This window comes from Scomber japonicus, chromosome 6 (assembly GCF_027409825.1).
Source record: "Scomber japonicus isolate fScoJap1 chromosome 6, fScoJap1.pri, whole genome shotgun sequence".
NCBI classification, from domain to species: Eukaryota; Metazoa; Chordata; class Actinopteri; order Scombriformes; family Scombridae; genus Scomber; species Scomber japonicus.
The window spans coordinates 32,765,620-32,787,336 of record NC_070583.1 but is presented as its reverse complement, the minus strand read 5'-3'; the positions used below and the strand labels follow the sequence as shown (position 1 = coordinate 32,787,336).

The 21,717-nt window shown below is 42.9% G+C and overlaps 1 protein-coding gene across 2 annotated transcripts in view; it reads right to left on the bottom strand.

The window, feature by feature from the left end:
- Positions 1-5,524: 5,524 nt before the first annotated feature.
- Positions 5,525-21,717, bottom strand: part of cul3b (cullin 3b) — a 30,679-nt gene continuing 14,486 nt past the window's right edge. Inside the window, exons 5-16 of one of the 2 annotated variants that reach the window (XM_053321472.1) lie at positions 20,846-20,960; positions 19,910-20,138; positions 19,294-19,439; positions 16,325-16,501; positions 16,058-16,228; positions 14,777-14,884; positions 13,304-13,428; positions 11,757-11,859; positions 10,035-10,169; positions 7,886-8,072; positions 6,868-7,013; positions 5,525-5,920 (exon numbers count right to left, since the gene is read on the bottom strand). In XM_053321472.1, coding sequence (XP_053177447.1) covers positions 5,789-5,920; positions 6,868-7,013; positions 7,886-8,072; positions 10,035-10,169; positions 11,757-11,859; positions 13,304-13,428; positions 14,777-14,884; positions 16,058-16,228; positions 16,325-16,501; positions 19,294-19,439; positions 19,910-20,138; positions 20,846-20,960 — 1,774 coding nt within the window. In that variant the 3' untranslated portion in view covers positions 5,525-5,788. The remainder of the gene's footprint in view (positions 5,921-6,867; positions 7,014-7,885; positions 8,073-10,034; positions 10,170-11,756; positions 11,860-13,303; positions 13,429-14,776; positions 14,885-16,057; positions 16,229-16,324; positions 16,502-19,293; positions 19,440-19,909; positions 20,139-20,845; positions 20,961-21,717) is intronic. The other variant, XM_053321474.1, reaches the window with a different exon arrangement.

Sequence of the window (21,717 nt, the reverse complement as noted above, 5' to 3'; positions counted from 1 at the left end):
GAATTGCAGATAAAAATCAGCTTAGTTTTAGTTTTCTTTTCATTTTTTCCACTCAATAACAGGCATTATTTCATCCTTTTCAGCTTCTACTAATCAAGGCTTTCCTTCCAATACCTGAAAAACTAAGACTAAGATTAAAATTAAATAAAAATTACAATGCAACAATGCAAAACTAACTAAAACTAAACTGAATTGCAGATAAAATCAGCTAAATTTTAGTTTAATTTGTATTTTCTCCATTTTTATTGTATTCTGTTCAGTTTTACTTCTTGAGATAACTAAGACTAAGTAAACAAAAACTAAAACTAGTCAATTCCTCAAGTCAATAAAAACTGAAGTAAAACTACTTTAATCACTTGTTAAACTCACTAAAAACTAAACTGGAATAAAAAAGCAAACTGAAAAACTAAATAAAAACTAATGAAAATTTCATAACCCTGATCTGGATGTTAAAAGACAACAAAAACATAAAAAACAAACGCTGTAATTGCTCCTTTTTTATTTTATTTTTAAGTTTAGACTACATGGTATGATGCAATGTTTCTGAGACTAAATTGTTAGGCGAAAGGGAAGCAAGCCGAGGCTGTGCTAGTTAAACTCTAAAGCTGCCTATAATAACAGCTGAGCAGATGGCATGCGTCTAACAATATGAGAAGACAAAGGACACAGGCCAGACGGGATGGGGGCAGATTTAAAAAGTGCAGGGGACGTGTGGAGGGCAGGCTTTAAACCCTCAAAATGAAAGACGTTGTTTTGTTAAGACCCCGTTAAGAGCATTAAACTCTTGTTTAGCTTACATCCCTCTCTACATTACAAGTGTATTAGTTTCCAGGATATAGCCTAAACTTCTAGTGTGTGAAGTGAAAAGACCAAACATGAGAGATAAGCTGCCAAATTTAATTTAAGGTTCACATTTTTTTCCAAAGCCGGTCTTAAAACAACACGTTCAAAAGCCCAAATTAACACTAAAGCAGGTTTTCTTGCTGTAATAATTCCTCCTGTATGCCGGCCAAGATCCCTTCATAATGCACTTACAATGTAAGTGATGGGAGCCAAAATCCACAGTCCTCCTTCTGTGCAAAAATGGATTTAAAAGTTGATCTGAAGCTAATATGAAGCTTCAGATGTCCAAATGAGTCCAAGCAAATTACTTTTAATGTTAGAGTCTTTTTGTTTGTCTCAACAGGGAAACACTAAGAGGGAATCTGATGCTACAAAGACTGTAAATGTGTCAGATATCCACTTGGTATGACTCAGACTGATGAAGCCTTATAAGCTTTAAAATGTATTTTGCATTAACCCTCCTGTTGTCCTCAGGTGAAGGAAGGAAGGGAAGAAGGAAGGAAGGAGGGAGGAAAGGAGACAGGAAGGGATGAGGAAGGGAGGAAAGAAGGAAGGAAAGAAAGAAAGGAGTAAGGAGGGAGGAAGGAAGGAAGGAGGGAGGGAGGAAAGGAGTAAGTAGGGAGGGAGGAAAGGAGGAAGGAAGGAAGGAAGGAAAGGAGGGAGGGAGGAAGGACGGAAGGAAAGAAAGAAAGGAGTAAGGAGGGAGGGAAGGAGGAAGGAAGGAAATGAGTAAGGAAGGAAGGAAGGAAAGGAGTAAGGAGGGAGGGGGGGAGGTAGGTAGGAAAAGAGGAAGGAAAGGAGGAAGGAAGGAAGCAAGGAATGATGGAAGGAAATGAACAAAGAAAGAGGGAAGGAGGGGAAGAAAGAAGGAAAAATTAAAGAAAGAGGAAGGAAGGAAGGAAGGAAGGAAGATGGACGGAAGGAAGGAACAGTCAAAAGAGAGATGGGGTCAATTTGACCCGGGAGGACGACAGGAGGGTTAAATGACTGTAGATTTCCTCCCAATACTTACACTGAAAGCACATTAAGAGGGGATCTTTTAATAGCCAGTATGAACAGGAGGAATGATTTCTCTTTCAGTGTTCATGTGGACACCTGACTGATATTTTAGGATAGATTTGAAAAAAAAAACTGTCAACTTGTCCTTTAAGCAGGCCCATAAAATCTGTGTACATGTGGAAAAAAGTTATACAGTCTAGAACAGGAAGGTCAAACTCATCTTCATTCAAGGGCCGCATACAGAACTATATGATCTCATGTTGGTCAAATCATTAAAAGTAAGGAAGGAAGGAAGGGAGGAAGCAAGGAAGGGAACAAGTAAGGAAGGAAGGAAGGAAGGAAAGGTGGAAGGAAGGAAGGATGGATGGATGGAAGGAAGGATGAAAAGATGGAAGGAAGGAAGGAAGGAAGGAAGGGAACGAGTAAGGAAGGAAGGAAGGAAGGAAAAGAAGGAAGGATGGATGGAAAGATGGAAGGAAGGAAGGAAGGAAGGGAACGAGTAAGGAAGGAAGGATGGAAGGAAGGAAGGAAAGATGGAAGGAAGGAAGGAAGGAAAAGAAGACAGGAAGGAAAATGGACCGGATCGGACCCCTCGGCGGGTCACTTTATGGTAATTATGAAGGCTGTAGTTTGGGGTGTTCATAATATTTTGTCCACTACATTTATATAAAAAAGATAAATGTTAGAAACACCTCTTTGTATATTTCCATAAAAATATAACAATGTAAAAGCAGCAGTATTTAAAAGTTCTCATCACATAGTTGTAATTTTATAATAAATCATAAATATAGATTAGATTATTATCTCAGATGCTTTAATGTGTAAGTAGGTAACTGTCATGTTGACTGTCATGTTATTTTTTACTTTTTTTTATTTATTTTTATATTTCATACACTAAAGGAAGTTTTATAAGCTGACATTTTCCTTGTATAATATTAATCTGAATTATTAGATGTGGTTACATTATGAGTATAGAGTATTATGTTTTCCTTTGAAATATAGTGTCAATGTAAATAGAATAAGATGTTAATAAGTATAGTAAGTTAGTATAGTAATATATATAGTATAGTATATATACACATTGTGCTATAGTAATAAGTACAAATACATCAGTTTTGTAGTCAAATTCAGTGTTTGTGTAACTATACAATAATAATACAACCTGTACAATACATGTTAAGAAATGTTAAATTAAATTAAATAGATGAATAAGTTAATTAATGGTTAGTTAAAAGAGAAAAGTATTTACAGTTGGAAATGTTCTTATTTACAATATTTACATGAGATAAGAAACAAGAAATGGTTATTGTTGTGTTTAACCAGATATTTAATTTCCTTTGAACTACTTGAAATGCTTTTATTTTGATAGTGACAAACAGGAAGTAGTAACGTTAACGTGCCAAGATGTCTGCTGTTTGTCATCCACTGTTAATGTTTGTGAGAAGCAGCAAACACGCAAATAAACGCTGACTTTAAATGTTTAAAGTTGTGTTTAACCAGCGATTTAATTTCCTTTGAAAGCTTTGAGCTGATCTACTTAAAATGCTTTTATTTTGATAGTGAAAAACAGGAAGTAGTAACGTTTAACGTGCCAAGATGTCGGCTGGAGGTCTGCTGTTTGTCGTCCTCTGTTAATGTTTGTGAGAAGCAGCAAATACGCAAATAAACGCTGACTTTAAATGTTATTCCTCATTGAAAGAAGCTCCAACTACACAACACTACATGACTACATCCTACAGTTATTATGACTTTTATGAGAGCAGGATTTATTGTTGTGCTAGCTTACATTAGCTTTAGCCGAGTGGACCTAATAAACCTGCAGCGGAGTATATTTTTCCGATGACTATTCAAACAAAAAAAAAAGAATAAAAGTTGCATTTAAAATCTGAAAATACCACAGTAAACAAAGTACTTGAGAGGCCCGGCGGAGTTGGGCTTTTGACTGCGGCTCACCATTTACATTAAGCTTTAATTATGGTCAGAGAGGCAAAGTATTTCTGACGAGGCCTTCTCATGAAAAGATGTAAAAAAGAAAAAGAGAAAAAAACCCACCGCAAACCTTTCAACTTTTTTTTTTTTTTTTTTTCAATTCTACATTTAATATGATGAAAACAAGGCCCTGTACAATCCACCTTTCGCAGTGAGTACAATAATTATTTTACAATTTGTACACATAGGACATGGTGCTAGACTGGTTCCACCCGTTCAAAATGCAGTCAAGAATGAAAAAAACAAAAAAAACATAACTAAAAAAAAAACAAAAAACAACCAAAATCCTCTTTGAAACTTTGCACCAACATGGGACCCTTCCATTCAAAGAGAGGAGATATTTTTTTAGCAGGCCTGAAGAAGTGAAAAATGTGTCATGATAGACCCCCGAAGACCATCTATGGAGCGTTTAATGTGCGTCTTTGTACCCCTGATTGATCCGTTAAGATAAAAGCATGCTGTGATGTCTCTAACCACCACCAGTACAGACCTGGACACAAAAATATTGTAACTTGTAACTGTCAATGGCATTAAATACTTCAGCTATGAGAGATCCACTATCAACCTCAGGGAAAGAAAAAAAACTAAAAAGAAACGGACATATGCAACATAAACTAACCCTCCTGTTGTCCTCGAGGAAGGACAGGAGGAAGGAAGGAAAGGAGAAAGGAGGAAAAGAGGAAGGAAGGAAGGAAAGGAATAAGTACGAAAATAGGAAGGAATTTAGGAGAGAAGCAAGGAAGGAAGGAAAGGGGGAAGGAGGAAAAGAGGAAGGAAGGAAGGAAGGAAAGGAATGAGGATGAAAATAGGAAGGAATTTAGGAGAGAAGGAAGGAAGGAAAGGAGGAAAAGAGGAAGGAAGGAAGGAAGGAAAGAAATGAGGATGAAAATAGGAAGGAATTTAGGAGAGAAGGAAGGGAGGAAGGAAAGGAGTAAGGATGAAAAGAGGAAGGAACTTAGGAGAGAAGGAAGGGAGGAAGGAAGGAAGGAAGGAAAGGAGTAAGGAACAAAAGAGGAAGGAATTTAGGAGAGAAGGAAGGGAGGAAAGAAAGGAGGAAAAGAGGAAGGAAGGATGGAAGGAGGAGGGAGCAAAGAAAGAAGGGAGGAAAGAAGGAACAGTCAAAAGAGACGAGGGGTCAATTTGACCCGGGAGGACGACACAAGGGTTAAAAGCACTCTTCATGTTTTTTATCAAGTACTCAAAAATGTATTTTTACTGCGGTCGTATGTAAACCAGGTCTGTACCAGTTAACACTTCCTGTCCTCTTCTTTAAATTTTAAAATCCTTTCTATTAAAAAAAAAAAAAAAAAAAAAAAAAAGAAAAGGAAAAAAAAAAAGGCCAAGAGTGTCTGTCAACCTGTACAGCCATCATCATTGTGCCACCCAAAAAACACAAACATAACAACATTGACATCAACATTTAAAAACAGGGGAGTGAATTCAAAAATGTTTTCTTGGTCTCCATGGTAACCGCCGCATGTTTTTTTTGTTTGCTCAGTAACATTTTTTTTAACGCTCGCTCTGGATCCTCGGTCGAGATCAGCAACGTGGGCTAATTGGCAAACAGGCTCTCTCACACAATTCTCTCCAAAGGCCACAAGAAACATGATTTTGTACAAAACTAGACCCCGCCCCCCCCCACTCCTCCTCCTCCTCCTCCTCCTCCTCCTCCTTTTTCTTTTTTCTCTTAGCAGAAGAAATCTAATATTGCTAGAAAACTTCCTCATCTTTTTGCATGATTTCTTTCTTTCTCTTTTTTTTCCTTTTTTTTTTTTCTTTACACAATTTTTATGGAAGAAAAGTTAAGCTTCCCAGTGTTTCCCAGAATCAATGATGAAAGCACTTCCAAGTTCTTTCAAAAAAAAAAAAACCTCATAGCAGTCCACAGAAAACAAGGCTCGCCAGTTTATATCTCAACCTCCGTGTTTTTGCCGTCACTGAATTTAAATTTGTTTTTTTACGCTACGTAAGTGTACACTTTGCGGTCCTCTGGTGTTCGTGCCAAATATTCCCTCTCAATGAGTCCTTCAATGCGCTTCTTGATGACTACGGGACTAGGGAGGAATCGTGCTCGCAACTGCTGCGTGACCTGCGGAGACGGAGACACACACACACAAATAACAATCAGTACACATCACCTTACTTCATATCTTCAGTTCAATATCAACTTTGGGGCTCACTAAAGGTGTAAAATCTGAGCAGGTAGTTCTGTTTCCGAGGAGTGAAGCCAATGCTGAAGCTCTTTAACCCTCCTGTTGTCCTCGAGTCAAGGAAGGAAGGGAGGAAGAAGGAAGGAAAGGAGGGAGGAAGGAAGGAAAGAAGGAAGGAAAGGAGGGAGGGAGGGAGGAAAAGAGGAAGGAAGGAAGGAATGAAGAAGGAAGGAAAGGAGGGAGGAAGGAAGGATGGAAAGGAAGAAGAGGAAAGAGGGAAGGGAGGGAGGGAGGGAGGAAGGAAGGAAAGGAGGGAGGAAGGAAGGAAGGAAGGAAGAATGGAAGGAAGGAAGGAAAGAAGGAAGGAATGAGAAAGGAAAGGAGTAAGGAGGGAGGGAGGGAGGAAAAGAGGAAGGAAGGAAGGAAGGAAGGAATGAGGAAGGAAAGGAGTAAGGAGGGAGGGAGGTAACGAGGAAGGAAGGAAGGAAGGAAGGAAGGAAGGAAGGAATGAGGAAGGTATGAGTAAGGTATGAGTAAGGAGGGAGGGAGGGAGGAAAAGAGGAATGAGGAAGGAAATGAGTAAGGAGGGAGGGAGGAAAAGAGGAAGGAAGGAAGGAAAGGAGTAAGGAGGGAGGGAGGAAAAGAGGAAGGAAGGAAGGAAGGAAGGAAGGAAGGAAGGAAGGAACAGTCAAAAGAGATGGAGGATGACAGGAGGGTTAAACCTGCATTCTTACTAACGGCCAGCAGAGGGCGACTCCACTGAGTGATTGAATGAAAGTCTATGAGAAATATGATGGATGCTTTAGGGCGTGGCTATGTCGTGATTGACAAACTGCTACCATGACAACGTAGTAAAGTCCCAACAAGCATGTTTGAGGAGACTGACCTCTGCTACTAAGATGTTGTGCTGCATCTTCTTTCTGGACTTCATGATGCGAACTATGGCAGCTTCGATCTCATGCTTCCTGTCGTCGTCCACTTTCTGCCGTGTCTCCTTCCGCTCTGGGTCTGACTCCCCCTGTTTGGCAGCCACTGGGAGGAGCAGCACAACATCATCATCATCATCATCATCATCATCATCATCATCAGGAAGATAAATGTTAAAGCCAAGCAGTGTGACTAAAGGAGTACATGTGCTTTTTGTCAAGTAAGTTCTTTAACCCTCCTGTTGTCCTCGAGTCAAGGAAGGAAGGATGGGAGGAAGAAGGAAAGGAGGGAGCAAGGAAAGTAGGGAAGGAAAGGAGGGAGGAAAGAAGGAAGGAGGGAAGGAAAAATGAAGGAAAGGAGGGAGGAAAGAAGGAAGGAAAGAAGGAAAAAGGAAGGAAAGGGGGGAGGAAGGTGGAAGGAAGGAGGGAAGAAGGGAAGGGGGGAAGGAAGGAGGGAGGAGGGAGGAAAGAAGGAAGGAAGTATGGAAGGAGGAGGGAGCAAAGAAAGAGGGAAGGAGGGGAGGAATGAAAGAAAAATTAAAGAAAGAGGGAATAAAGAAGGAAGGGAGGAGGAAGGAAGGAAGGAAGGAAAGGAGGGAGGAAGGGATGAAGAAGGAAGGAAAGAAAGAAGGGATGAGGGAGGAAGGAAAGGAGGAAGGGAGGAGGAAGGAAGGAAAGAAAAAAGGGAGGAGGAAGGAAGGAAAGAAGGAAGGAAAGGAGGGAGGAAAGAAGGAAGGAGGGAGGAAAGAAAGAGAGAAGGAGGCAAGGAAGGAAAGAAAGAAGGAAAGAAAGGAGGGAGGAAAGAATGAGAGAAGGAGGCCAGGAAGGAAAGGAGGGAGGGAGGAAGGAAAGGAGAAAGGAAAGAAAGAGGGAACAAGTCAAACCAGACGGGGTCACTTTGACCCGGGAGGACGACAGGAAGGTTAAAACACTTTATAAAAAGATGATGGTTAACGTGATGACTCTTTTTTGTCGTACCTGTCTGGATCTTGACGCGGTGCAGCTTGGAGGTAAACTGGTCGTTGACTGTAAACACGTGGCCGTTCTCGATCTCCTTGGACTTCGGCTCTTTGGTGAGAACTCTCTGAGTCGGTTTCCCACAGGCCAACGACTGGAGCGCTCGCACCAGCTCCCTCTCTGGGATATCCGTCTCCTGCTGGATCTCCTGAACACGGGGGAAAGATCAAGAGATTAAAGACGTAGAAGACACACAGTCAGACAAATGTTGCAAAGGATGGAAGGAAGGAAAGGAGGAAGGAAGGAAGGAAGAAAGGAAGGAAAGGAATGAGGATGAAAATAGGAAGGAATTTAGGAGAGAAGCAAGGGAGGAAGGAGAAAAGAGGAAGGAAGGAAGGAAAGGAATGAGGATGAAAATAGGAAGGAATTTAGGAGAGAAGCAAGGGAGGAAGGAAAGGAGGAAGGAAGGAAGGAAGGTTGAAAGGAAGGAAGGAAAGGAAAGGAATAAGGACGAAAATAGGAAGGAATTTAGGAGAGAAGCAAGGGAGGAAGGAAAGGAGGAAGGAGAAAAGAGGAAGGAAGGAAGGAAGGAAGGAAAGGAATAAGGACGAAAATAGGAAGGAATTTAGGAGAGAAGCAAGGGAGGAAGGAAAGGAGGAAGGAAGGAAGGTTGAAAGGAAGGAAGGAAAGGAAAGGAATAAGGACGAAAATAGGAAGGAATTTAGGAGAGAAGCAAGGGAGGAAGGAGAAAAGAGGAAGGAAGGAAAGGAATAAGGATGAAAATAGGAAGGAATTTAGGAGAGAAGCAAGGGAGGAAGGAAAGGAGGAAGGAAGGAAGGTCGAAAGGAAGGAAGGAAAGGAAAGGAATAAGGACGAAAATAGGAAGGAATTTAGGAGAGAAGCAAGGGAGGAAGGAGAAAAGAGGAAGGAAGGAAGGAAAGGAATGAGGATGAAAATAGGAAGGAATTTAGGAGAGAAGCAAGGGAGGAAGGAAAGGAGGAAGGAAGGAAGGTCGAAAGGAAGGAAGGAAAGGAAAGGAATAAGGACGAAAATAGGAAGGAATTTAGGAGAGAAGCAAGGGAGGAAGGAGAAAAGAGGAAGGAAGGAAGGAAAGGAATGAGGATGAAAATAGGAAGGAATTTAGGAGAGAAGCAAGGGAGCAAAATTATAATTCTTACTTAAGGAAAATAATAGAAAATGGAGGAATCCTTCCTTCCTCATCCCTTCTTTCTTTCCTTTCTTTCTCATCCCTTCCTTCTTACCTTCCCTTCCTTCCTTCTTACCTTCCTTTCTCATCCCTTCTTTCTTTCTTTCTTTCTTTCCTTCCTTCCTCCTCCTTTCTTTCTTTCCTTCCTTCTTACCTTCACTTTCTCATCCCTTCTTTCTTTCTTTCTTTCTTTCCTTCCTTCCTCCTCCTTTCTTTCTTTCCTTCCTTCCTTCTTACCTTCCCTTTCTCATCCCTTCTTTCTTTCCTTCCTTCCTTCCTCCTCCTTTCTTTCTTTCCTTCCTCCTCCTTTCTTTCTTTCCTTCCTTCTTACCTTCCCTTTCTCATCCCTTCTTTCTTTCCTTCCTTCCTTCCTTCTCCTTTCTTTCTTTCTTTCCTTCCTCCTCCTTTCTTTCTTTCCCCCCTTCTTACCTTCCCTTTCTCATCCCTTCTTTCTTTCCTTCCTTCCTTCCTCCTCCTTTCTTTCTTTCCTTCCTTCTTACCTTCCCTTTCTCATCCCTTCTTTCTTTCCTTCCTTCCTCCTCCTTTCTTTCCTCCTCCCTCTTTCTTTAATGTTTCTTTCATTCCTACTCTCCTTTCCTCTTTCTTTGCTCCTTCCTCCTTCCATACTTCCTTCCTATTTCCCCCCTCCCTCCTTACTCCTTTCCTTCCTCACTTCCTTCTTTCCTTCCTCACTTCCTTCCTTCCCTCCTTCCTTCTTTCCTTCCTCCCTTCCTTCCTTTGTTCCTCTTTTCCTCCTTCCCTCCTTTCCTTCCTTCCTTCCTTCCTTCCTTCTTTCCTTACTCACTTCCCTTCTTCCCTCCCTCCTTTCCTTCTTCCTTCCTCCCTACCTCCTGCCTTCCTCCTTTCCTTCCTTCCTCCCTTGACTCGAGGACAACAGGAGGGTTAAAGCTAAACTCATGACACACTCTTCTGTTGTGAAGGTGCAGTGAATCTTTTTTGTACCTCAAAGACGGACTTCTCTCTGTTGTTGAACAGCATGAGGATGGTCATCTGGAAGGTGGAGACCTGTAAGATGTGCTTCCTGGTATTGGAGCCCGTCACCTGGGCGCCTCCCACGCCGACCTCCGACCCATCCTCCTGGTTATGTTGGGACCGAACAAATACAAATTTATAAACGGGTTCAGAGATTCAGCGGATCAGACCAACGGTGTCATTACTTGGTCTGATCTGGGAAAATTAGAGAAAATCATTACCATAATTACTAGGGGTGTGACGAGATCTCGTGGTGCGAGATCTCGCGAGACGAAAACACGACGATAATTCTCGTCGTAGTGTTAAAAGAAAAAAGATCCATCTATAAAATATCTATATGGGGAAACCTTTTACAGTGCTGCATACTGCATATGATAGTTATATATTCAGAAAGTAGAACTAAAGTGATTCATTACAAGATGATTAGTTGAAACATTTCAATTCAATTTCCATTTTGTGAATTTCAAATAAAAGAACGGTCATTTATTTCCTCATTGAAGTTTTCTTAAAAATAAAGTTAAAATCTCGTCTCGATCTCGTGAACCCAATATCGTGTCTCGTCTCGTCTTGTGAGCTGAGTGTATCGTCACACCCCTAATAATTACTAGGAAAAAAAAAAATCGAGCAGTGCTAATTATAGCACCGATCATTCTCAGGAAAATATATGCAGTTGTTTTAACATTATCACTTTAGCTGTGTATAGTGAGACTCATGCATTCAAGCCAGTTCTCACGGTCTCACGCCTAGGCATGGGATGATAACCGTGTTCAAGGTATACCTTGAAAAAGCCACGATAACCGAAACCGCTAAATTTCCTGTCATACCGTTCCTGAGGTATGAGCTGTTTTTAGTCTGGTCATATAAATCCTTCCTTCCTTCCTTTTGTCTTTCCTTCCCTCCTTCCTTTCCTTCCTAATCCCTTTTCCCTCTTCCTTTCCTTCCTTCCTTTTGTCTTTCCTTCCCTCCTTCCTTTCCTTCCTAATCCCTTTTCCCTCCTTTCCTTCCTTCCTTCCTTCCTTTTGTCTTTCCTTCCTCATACCGTTCTTGAGGTATGAGCTGTTTTTAGTCTGGTCAAAGACAGGAAGTGCTGGTCAGAAATCCGTCAGGTGGTGCAGCTGCAGCATAGAGTATCACGACCTCTCACACTGTCATTACAGATTCAGGTTAAATTAACATGTCTGTCTTTATTTTTCTTCCTTTTAGGAACATTTTAGAGCTATTGCGCAATACCGCCATACCGTGAAACCGTGATTTTTTTGCTTATGGTTATCATACCGCCAGAATCTCATACCGGCCCATGCCTACTCACGCCACACATGGCATTTCTCACTCTGAAATGGACCACACAGAAGTATGTGGGGAGTGAGACCTCTACACTGACTTCATACGATCGCGAGTTAGCGCCCAACTGGCAATCAGAAGCCCCCCTGGTTAAATTGAGTTTGAGACCCTGACACTAAAACTGTATAAAACTGAAACCCTGCATCCTGTATAAATTAGTGAGAGTGGGTGAATGAGATGTAATGTAAAAGCGCTTTGAGTGGTCATAATGACGAGAAAGCTCTATATAAGTACAGTCCATTTACTTAAGACTTTAAATTCTTTATGTGCGTTTGTAAATCCTTAACATCACATCAATGAGCATGCAGCATTGAGCATCTGAATCGTGCTTCTTTTCCCCTGTAAGATGACACATACCTTTTTGATGGGACCGTAGAAGGTGGCGTTTAGATCTGCAGAGCCCATATGATGCTGCAGTGTGAGTTGTCTGCCGCTGTGCTTACCAAGATAAAACCTACAAGCAGAGTGGAGAGTCACACAAGGTTAATGTCTAAGAATAGTCATTTGTAGACCAGTAGCAGAACTTTAAAATCTATTCTATAGCTGACTGGGAGCCAGTGTAAAGACTTTAGAGCTGACTGGGAGCCAGTGTAAAGACTTGAGAACTGACTGGGAGCCAGTGTAAAGACTTTAGAACTGACTGGGAGCCAGTGTAAAGACTTAAGAACTGACTGGGAGCCAGTGTAAAGACTTTAGAACTGACTGGGAGCCAGTGTAAAGACTTAAGAACTGACTGGGAGCCAGTGTAAAGACTTTAGAGCTGACTGGGAGCCAGTGTAAAGACTTAAGAACTGACTGGGAGCCAGTGTAAAGACTTTAGAGCTGACTGGGAGCCAGTGTAAAGACTTTAGAACTGACTGGGAGCCAGTGTAAAGACTTTAGAACTGACTGGGAGCCAGTGTAAAGACTTTAGAGCTGACTGGGAGCCAGTGTAAAGACTTTAGAACTGACTGGGAGCCAGTGTAAAGACTTTAGAACTGACTGGGAGCCAGTGTAAAGACTTAAGAACTGACTGGGAGCCAGTGTAAAGACTTAAGAACTGACTGGGAGCCAGTGTAAAGACTTAAGAACTGACTGGGAGCCAGTGTAAAGACTTAAGAACTGACTGGGAGCCAGTGTAAAGACTTAAGAACTGACTGGGAGCCAGTGTAAAGACTTTAGAGCTGACTGGGAGCCAGTGTAGAGACTTTAGAGCTGACTGGGAGCCAGTGTAAAGACTTGAGAACTGACTGGGAGCCAGTGTAAAGACTTTAGAGCTGACTGGGAGCCAGTATAAAGACTTAAGAACTGACTGGGAGCCAGTGTAAAGACTTGAGAACTGGAGTAATGTGCTCTGATCTCTTTGTTCTGGTTAAAACTCGAGCTGCAGCGTTCTGAATGAGCTGCAGCTGTTTAATGCTTTTTTGTGGGAGTCCAGTCAGAAGACCGTTACAACAACTATACAAAAGCTTACAGGTTGTAAATCAACCTCTGGTCAGCTTCCAAATCCTACTGTGCTTTTAAAGCTGCAGGATTGTGTCTGATGGAGTGTCTGACAGCTGTCAACCACTGCTCACGCACACAGGCCCCTCCCCCTTCCTCCACACAGGCTCCTCCCCCTTCCTCCACACAGGCCCCTCCCCTTCCCCCACACAGGCTCCTCCCCCTTCCTCCACACAGGCTCTTCGCCCCCTCCTTCCTCCTCACAGGCCCCTCCCTCCTTCCTTAAATTATGTAAGAACTGAAACCAAAACTGCAGCTTTAAACCACACACACACACACACACACACACACACACACACACACACACACACACACACACACACACACACACACACACACACACACACACACACACACACACACACACACACACACACAAGAGACACAAGAGACACACTTATGAGTAATACACAAACCTTCTAAAGACTTCGAATGCATGTCGCGGTGAAGGAGGGATGTTGCACTTGGGTGTTGCTGATTGTGTCGGCCAGTAACCTGTGGTCAAGACTCTCACAGTGAGATCGACTCCTCCAAGTGACACCTGCCGTTAGAAAAGAAACCGGATACACAGAGATTAAAAAAAACAAACAAAAAAAAAACGTAATGAGACAGAATTAGAAAAGAGACCACTGTGATGCATGAAGATTTAACCCTCCTGTTGTCCTCGAGTCAAGGAAGGAAGGAAGGGAGGAGGAAGGAAAGGAGGAAGGAAGGAAGGGAGGAGGAAGGAAAGGAGGAAGGAAGGAGGGAAAGAAGGAAGGAAGGAGGGAGGGAGGGAGGAAGGAAGAAGGAAGGAAAGGAGGGAGGGAGGAAGGGAGAAAGGAAGGAAAAAGGGAGGGAGGAAGGAAAGAAGGAAGGAAAGGAGGGAGGAAGGAAGAAGGGAGGAAGGAAAGGAGGGAGGAAAGAAGGAAGGAGGGAAGAAGGGAGGGAGGAAGGAAAGAAGGAAGGAAGGAAAAAAGGGAGGGAGGAAGGAAAGAAGGAAGGAAAGGAGGGAGGAAGGAAGAAGGGAGGAAGGAAAGGAGGGAGGAAAGAAGGAAGGAGGGGAGGAAGGAAGGAAGGAGGGAAGGAGGGTGGAAGGTTGAAGGAAGGAAGGAGGGAAGAAGGGGAGGAAGAAGGAAGGAAGGAAGGAGGGAAGGAGGGTGGAAGGTTGAAGGAAGGAAGGAGGGAAGAAGGAAGGAAGGAAGGAACAGTCAAAACAGACGGGGTCAATTTGACCCGGGAGGACGACACAAAGGTTAAGATAAGTGATGAAAGGATTTTTTATCTAGACTCAATAGATCGTTCATTTCCTGCAGCGTGATAAACATGACATCACAACGTCTTTAAATCAACAACGACAGAAACCCACATGACACGCAGCATGAGCCACGGAGTTCACACCAGTATAAAAGATTGTTAAGGTGCATAATTATATTTACATAACCGAGCAACGCAGCGATGCTCAGTGCCGATTACAGAGAGCAAGCGGGGGCTCGTTATTCTGACAGGATGAGCAGTGGCGTGTGGCGTGTAGCATGTAGCGTGTGGCGTGTAGCGTGTGGCGTGTGGCGTGTGGCGTGTAGCGTGTGGCGTGTGGCGTGTAGCGTGTGACGTGTAGCGTGTGGCGTGTAGCGTGTGACGTGTAGCGTGTGGCGTGTAGCGTGTGACGTGTAGCGTGTGGCGTGTGGTAGGTAGCGTGTGGTAGGTAGCGTGTGGCATGTGGTGTGTAGCGTGTGTAGCATGTAGCATGTAGCGTGTGGTAGGTAGCGTGTGGCATGTGGTGTGTAGCGTGTGTAGCATGTAGCATGTAGCGTGTGGTAGGTAGCGTGTGGCATGTGGTGTGTAGCGTGTAGCGTGTGTAGCGTGTGAAGCATGTATCGTGTGGCGTGTGGCGTGTAGCGGCTTCTCACCCCAGTTGTCTGTAGATGTTGTCTAAACTCGTCCATGGTGGTGTTGGAGATGCTCATATCCCGGAACATGCCTTCCAGTTTCGATGTGAACTGACAGCCGCACTCGGTCTGAAAGGAAAGAAAAGCAAAGAAGACCAGAAGGGTTAAATTATTATATCTTTACTGTAGCAAGATCACACTGATTATTATCAACACATTAATATGTTTTAGTATTAAGGGTGTGACGATATACTCAGCTCACGAGATCGAGACGAGACGAGATTTTAACAATAAGAAAACTTCAATGAGGAAATAAATGACTGTTCTTTTATTTTGAAATTCACAAAATGGAAATTGAATTGAAATGTTTTAAATAATCATCTTGTAATGAATCACTTTAGTTCTACTTTCTAAATATATAATTATCACATGCAGTATGCAGCACATATAGATATTTTATAGATGGATCATTTTGGTATTTATAGTAATAACAACCATAAATACAAAAGTTAGATACAATCACAAATACTAATGAAAAGTAAATTCTAAAGAGTAGAAACAATTCTAATAAAGAATCCAATTATCACAAATTATAACACAGAAATAAAAGTAAATTGCACAAATCCTGTATCACATAAATACACAAGTAGAACAACATATAATTTGGTAGTGTGACTCATTTTACTTTTGGCATCATTAGGCTTCCATAGCTGCTCCTCCTACTTCAGTCTCTCAGTGTAGAGACCTGAGGGCCCCAGAGACTGCAGATGTGTTTAAAAGAGACCTAAAAACTAAAAATCTTTTTACTAAAGCATTTTGCTAAGTGTATTTTATATGTTCTCTTTTAACCTTTTCTTTTTCTTTCTTATTTTTTTTCTGCTCTGTAGCACTTTGAGATTGTTGAAATGTAAAGTGCAATACAAATTAAATTTATTATCATTATTATTATTATTATTATTTTTATTAACCTCCTCCTTTATTAACCTTTATTAACCTGCTCCTCTCCTCATCTCATACTTCTGACTGAGATCTTCTCAGCAGGTAGAAGCTGCAACAAGGTTAATGAACCACACGTGACTTTATAAAAACAAGACATGACGAGCGAATGATTGATAGAAAACCGAACGTCTTGTTTTTTTTGGTGCGCCCCTTAATTATAGTTTCACAAAATTCACTTCGACTAGAAATATCGTCACGTTTTCGTCTCGAGATCTAGTCCCACCCCTAGTTTTAGTATTACCAAAATCTCATCTTTTCACTCCAAAGAAACGTAACTTGGTTACATCACGCCATCCTGCTCACCTTAAGCTTTGAGATCATGTTTTTCTCCGAGTCATCAGAGACGCTCTTGTTGGTGAGCAGCCTGCGAGCGAGGTGCTGCTTGTAGTACCTCTCGAACACATCCTTCTCCTGCATGAAGCGGAACAGCACCATGGCCTTGTCCAGTATAGACTCCACTTCCTGCTCCGTCAGCTGGACACAAATAACAAAAATGATACAGGTTAAATAAGACGGGCATAATGAGGCCGATGTCTTTTATCTTGCAGTGTGATCCGGGAGCAAACTCACCCCTTTTACTCCTTTCTTCAGCTTGTCATCAATAAAGAGCGAGAGGTACTCAGGTGAGCGCGAGTTGAGGTTAAGGAAGTACTCAAAGTCGCCAGCAATAGTTTGTTTGAAGAGCCGATCGTTATTAAAAGATTCTTGAAGGAAACGGTCGAAACGGGACTTCAAATCCAGCAGACCCTGTGATGGAAGGAGGCGAGGAGAGAGAGAGAGAGAGAGAGAGAGAGAGAGAGAGAGAGAGAGAGAGAGAGAGATTGGGTTTGAGTTAGTATTATAATAGAGCAGCAGTTTGCTTTAACAGTAGCTTAACCTTCCTGTTGTCCTCGAGTCAAGGAAGGAAGGAGGGATGGAAGGAAAGATGGAAGGAAAGGACGAAGGAAGGATGGAAGGAAAGGAGGAAGGGAGGAAGGAAAGGAGGAAGAAAGAAAGAAAGGAAGGATGAAAGGATGAAGGAAGGAAGGAAAGGAGGAAGGAAAGATGGAAGGGAGGAAGAAAGAAGGAAGGAAGGAAGGAAGGAAAGGAGGAAGGAAGGAAGGATGAAAGGGAGGAAGGAAGGAAGGACAGAGGAAGGAAGGATGAAGGAAGGAAGGAAGGAAAGGAGGAAGGATGAAAGGAAGGAAGGATGGAAGGAAAGAAGGGTGAAAGGGAGGAAGAACGAAGGAAAGAAGGGAGGAAAGGAGGAAGGACGGAAGAAAAAGAAAACATGAAAGAAGGAAGGAAGGACAGATGGAAGGAAGGAAGGACAGAAGGACAGAAAGAAGGAAGAAAAAGAAAACATGAAAGAAGGAAGGAAGGACAGATGGAAGGAAGGAAGGAAGGAAGGAAGGAAGAAAAAGAAGACAGGAATGAAGGAAGGAAGGAAGGAAGGAAGGAAGGATGGACGACAGGAAGGTTAACACACTAATTAAAGCTTCAATGAGAGTGACGGGAAAGAAGAAGCTGTCTGTTGGAGTGAGAGAGTGAGAGAGGAGGAGTGGAGGCAGCAAGACATAGAAATCCTCTCTCCTCACATATTTAAGAGTACAGTTTGGGTTTGACGGTCGAGGGCCTTGACGGGTTCACAGACACACACACACACCGAGAGGGTCAAAGCCAGTCATGGAAAAACATTATGGATCAAGGCGCAGCAGCACGCAATGGAAGAAGGAAGGAAAGATAGAAGGGAGGACAGAAGGACAGAGGAAGGAAGGAAGGATGAAGGAAGGATGGAAAGGAGGAAGAAAGAAAGAAGGAAGAAAGGAAGGATGAAGGAAGGAAGGAAGGATGGATGGAAGGGAGGAATAAAGAAAGAAGGAAGGATGGAAGGAAGGAAGGAAAGGAGGAAGGAAAGATGGAAGGGAGGAAGAAGGAAGGAAAGATGGAAGGGAGGAAGAAGGAAGGAAAGACGGAAAGAAAGATGGAAGGAAGGAAGGAAGAAAAAGAAGGAAGGAAGGAAGGAAGGAAGGAAGGAAGGAAGGAAGGAAGAAAAAGAAAACATGAAAGAAGGAAGGAAGGACAGATGGAAGGAAAGAAGGAAGGAAGGAAGGAAAGAAAAGAAGACAGGAAGGACGGAAAGAAGGAAGAAAAAGACAGGAAGGAAGGAAGGAAGGATGGAAGGAAGGAAGGAAGAAAAAGAAAACATGAAAGAAGGAAGGAAGGACAGACGAAAGGAAGGAAGGAAGGAAGGAAGGAAGGAAGGAAGGAAGGAAGGAAGGATGGAAGGAAGGAAGGACGGAATGAATGAAGGAAGGAAGGACGGAATGAATGAAGGAAGGAAGGAAGGAGGGAAGGAAGGAAGGAAGGAAGGAACAGTCAAGAAGAAGAAGTTGTCTGTTGGAGTGTAAAAAGTGAACATAGAAATAAAGAAATATAGAAATCCTCTAGTGGGCTGAATAATCTCACATATTTAAGACAACAGTGTGGGTTTGACGGTCGAGGCCCTGACGGGTTCACACACACACCGAGAGGGTAAAAGCCAGTCATGGAAAAACATTATGGATCAAGGCGCAGCAGCACGCAATGGTGTGCTGGAGCGTGACATACTGAGCCGAGGGATTTCTCATGATAGCCTTTAACAAGATTAGAGGTTAATGTGCCCTGCGTCTCCTTCCGCTCTCATTCATCCTGAGAGTATGTAGTGCTCTTCATGAAATAATTAACTCTCAAAATCGAATGAATTTTTTTTTTCGCCCCTGCAAATTCACTGACAAAAAAAAAACACTGTAATGGAGGAAGGAAGGAAGGAAGGAAGGAAGGAAGGAAGGAAGGAAGGAAGGGAAGAAGGAAGGAAGGAAGGAAGGAAGGGAAGAAGGATGGAAGGGAGGAAGAAAGAAAGAAGGAAGGAAGGATGAAAGGGAGGAAGGATGGAAGGAAAGGAGGAAGGGACGAAGGAAAGGAGGAAGGATGGATTGAAGGAAAGAAGGAAGGATGGAAGGAAGGAGGAAAGGGACCCTCCTGTTGTCCTCGAGTCAAGGAAGGAAGGAAGGAAAGGAGGGAGGAAGAAGGAAGGACAAGAGGAAGGAAGGATGGAAGGGAGGAAGAAGGAAGGAAAGATGGAAGGAAAGGAGGAAGGAAGGATGGAAGGGAGGAAGAAGGAAGGAAAGATGGAAGGAAAGGAGGAAGGGAGGAAGGAAAGGTAGAAGGAAGGACAGAGGAAGGAAGGAAGGAAGGAAGGAAGGGAGGAAGAAAGAAAGAAAGAAAGGGAGGAAGAAGGAAGGAAAAAAAATAAGACAAGAAGGAAGGAAGGAAAGAAGGAAGGAAGGAAGGAAGGATTTCTCATGATAGCCTTTAACGAGATTAGAGGTTAATGTGCCCTGCGTCTCCTTCCGCTCTCATTCATCCTGAGAGTATGTAGTGCTCTTCATGAAATAATTAACTCTCAAATCAAATACATTTCTTTTTTTTACCCCCTGCAAATTCACTGAGCAAAAAAAAAAAAACCCTAAAAAACCACACTGTAATGCCTCGTGATGAGCCGTGATCCGTCGTCTCACCTGGATGTAGTCTACGGGGTTCTTTCCTTCTCCCTCCTCCGACACGAGAGCTTTGCCTTGCTCCCGCAGGTATGAGCTCATACACTCGCACATGGTCTTCAAGCCATTGGGGACCCGGCTAAACAGCTTGTACATACACGCCAAATCTGTGGATGGACATGCATGAGAGCACGAGCACACACACACACACACACAGACACACAGACACACAGACACACAGACACACACACACAGACACACACACACACCCCATTTACTACCAACTGAAAAAGACGGAGCAGCTGGGATCTACTGCAAAGGAAGCTTATATAGGTGCAGAGTGAATTTGGAAGCTGAAGCTAAAACACTAACAGTCATAGTTTCACCAAAATTAAATCATAAAAATTTGATTCTGTGTATTTTATTGGTTGTGAAACGAGCAAAGGGAAAAGAAACAAAGTAAAACACTGTTCCTATCGTTGTGACCGATCTACTGTAAGTGACAGTTACAAGGTTTATTTAAGAGAGTTGGAGATTTGGCTTTGTGAGGATGTCATTATCACTGGTAGCATTGACCCTAAATATCATGCTAACATGCTAACACGCTAACTCCAACCACCGTTCACAGAGCACTCACCGTCCGTCTTGCCATTCTTGAGCATGTGTACCAGACCCGAGTTCTCCATCTCTACGATGGTCTTCATGTGTTTGGAGATGAGCTCCCTTTCCACCACCTTGACAATGGGCTCCTCTGTGGATTTATCCAGGCAGTGCATCACCCGCTCGATCTCCTCATTAATCCTGGCTTCCACCTTCTTTATGTACACGCTGGCACTGTTTTCTGCAAGGAACTTTTGGCTCTCCATCTGATGGGGGGGGGAAAAAGGAATAACTGTTAGCTGCAAATGATAATAATGTTACTTCAAACTTTTGGGACTTGATGGATCAGGTAATTTAGGAAAACCATGTGTTGTTTATTAGGCAGCATCTTTATTATAAATCCCAATAGAGATCTTTGGTATAGCTCCAGCTGACCAACACATTATCAATAAGCATAAGGACATTATAGCATTTGCTACTCCCTTCTTTCCTTCCTCCCTCCCGTCTGTCCTTCCTCCCTTCCTCCTTTCCTTCCATCTGTCCTTCCTCCCTCCCTCCCTCCCTATATATAGAGCTGTGGTGTTACTTCCTGTTCACAGATGTTTAACCCTCCTGTTGTCCTCGAGTCAAGGAAGGAAGGGAGGGAGGAAGGAAGGAAGAAGGCAGGAAAGGACAAAGGAAGGAGGAAGGAAGGAAGAAGGAAAGGAGGGAGGATGGAGGGAAAGAGGGAAGGAAGGAAAGGAGGGAGGAAGGAAGGAAGGAAGAAGGAAAGAAGGAAGGAAGGAAGGAAAGGACAAAGGAAGGAAGGAGGAAGGAAAGGAGGAAGGAAAGGAGGGAGGAAGGAAGGAGGAAGGGAGGAAGGAAAGAAGGAACAGTCAAAACAGACGGGGTCAATTTGACCCGGGAGGAAGGTTAATCATCAGTGTCTCTGCAGGGATCCAAACAAACAAACAAACATAAAAGATTCACAAACCTGGAAAAATTCTGCAGACATTTCTAAGAAAGGCGCCTCGAAGTCTTCTTCGTAAACAGATCTCCCTTCGAGGCCGAGGATCATTAACATTTGGCAAGCGTTTCTGATGGCGCCCCTGGTGGAGAGACGGAGAAGCACAAACATTAACACCAAATGGAAACAACAGGAAGAATATAATAAAGTGTTAAAGCTACCCCTACCTTTGCTAAAATGCTATTAATAAGGTAATGGCACTGGGGGGGGGGGGGTTGTTGCTGTTCAAAATGCAAGAAAGGTAAGAGTAGCTTTAACCCTCCTGTTGTCCTCGAGTCAAGGAAGGAAGGACAGGAGGAAGGAACGAAGGAAGGGAGGAAAGGAGGGAGGAAGGAAGGAAGAAGGAAGGAAAGGAAGGAGGAAGGGAGGAAGGAAGGAAGGAATGAAGGACAGGAGAAAGGAAGAAAGGAAGAAGGAAGGAAAGGAGGGAGGAAGAAAGGAAGAAGGAAGGACAGGAGGAGGGAAGGAAGGGAGGAAAGGAGGGAGGAAGGAAGGAATAAGGAAGGAAAGGAGGGAGGAAGGAAGGAAGAAAGGAAGGAAGGAAGGAAGGAAGGAAGGAAGGAAGGAAGGAAGGAAAGGAGGGAGGAAGGAAGAAAGGAAGGAAGGAAAGAAAGAAAGAAAGAAAGAAAGAAAGAAAGAAAGAAAGAAAGAAAGAAAGAAAGAAAGAAAGAAAGAAAGAAAGAAAGAAAGAAAGAAAGAAGGAAGGAAGAAGGACAGGAGAGAGGAAGGAAGGAATGAAGGATAGGAGAGAGGAAGAAAGGAAGAAGGAAGGAAATGAGGGAGGAAGGAAGGAAGGAAGGAAGAAAGGAAGGGAGGAAGGAAGGAAGGAAAGAAAGAAA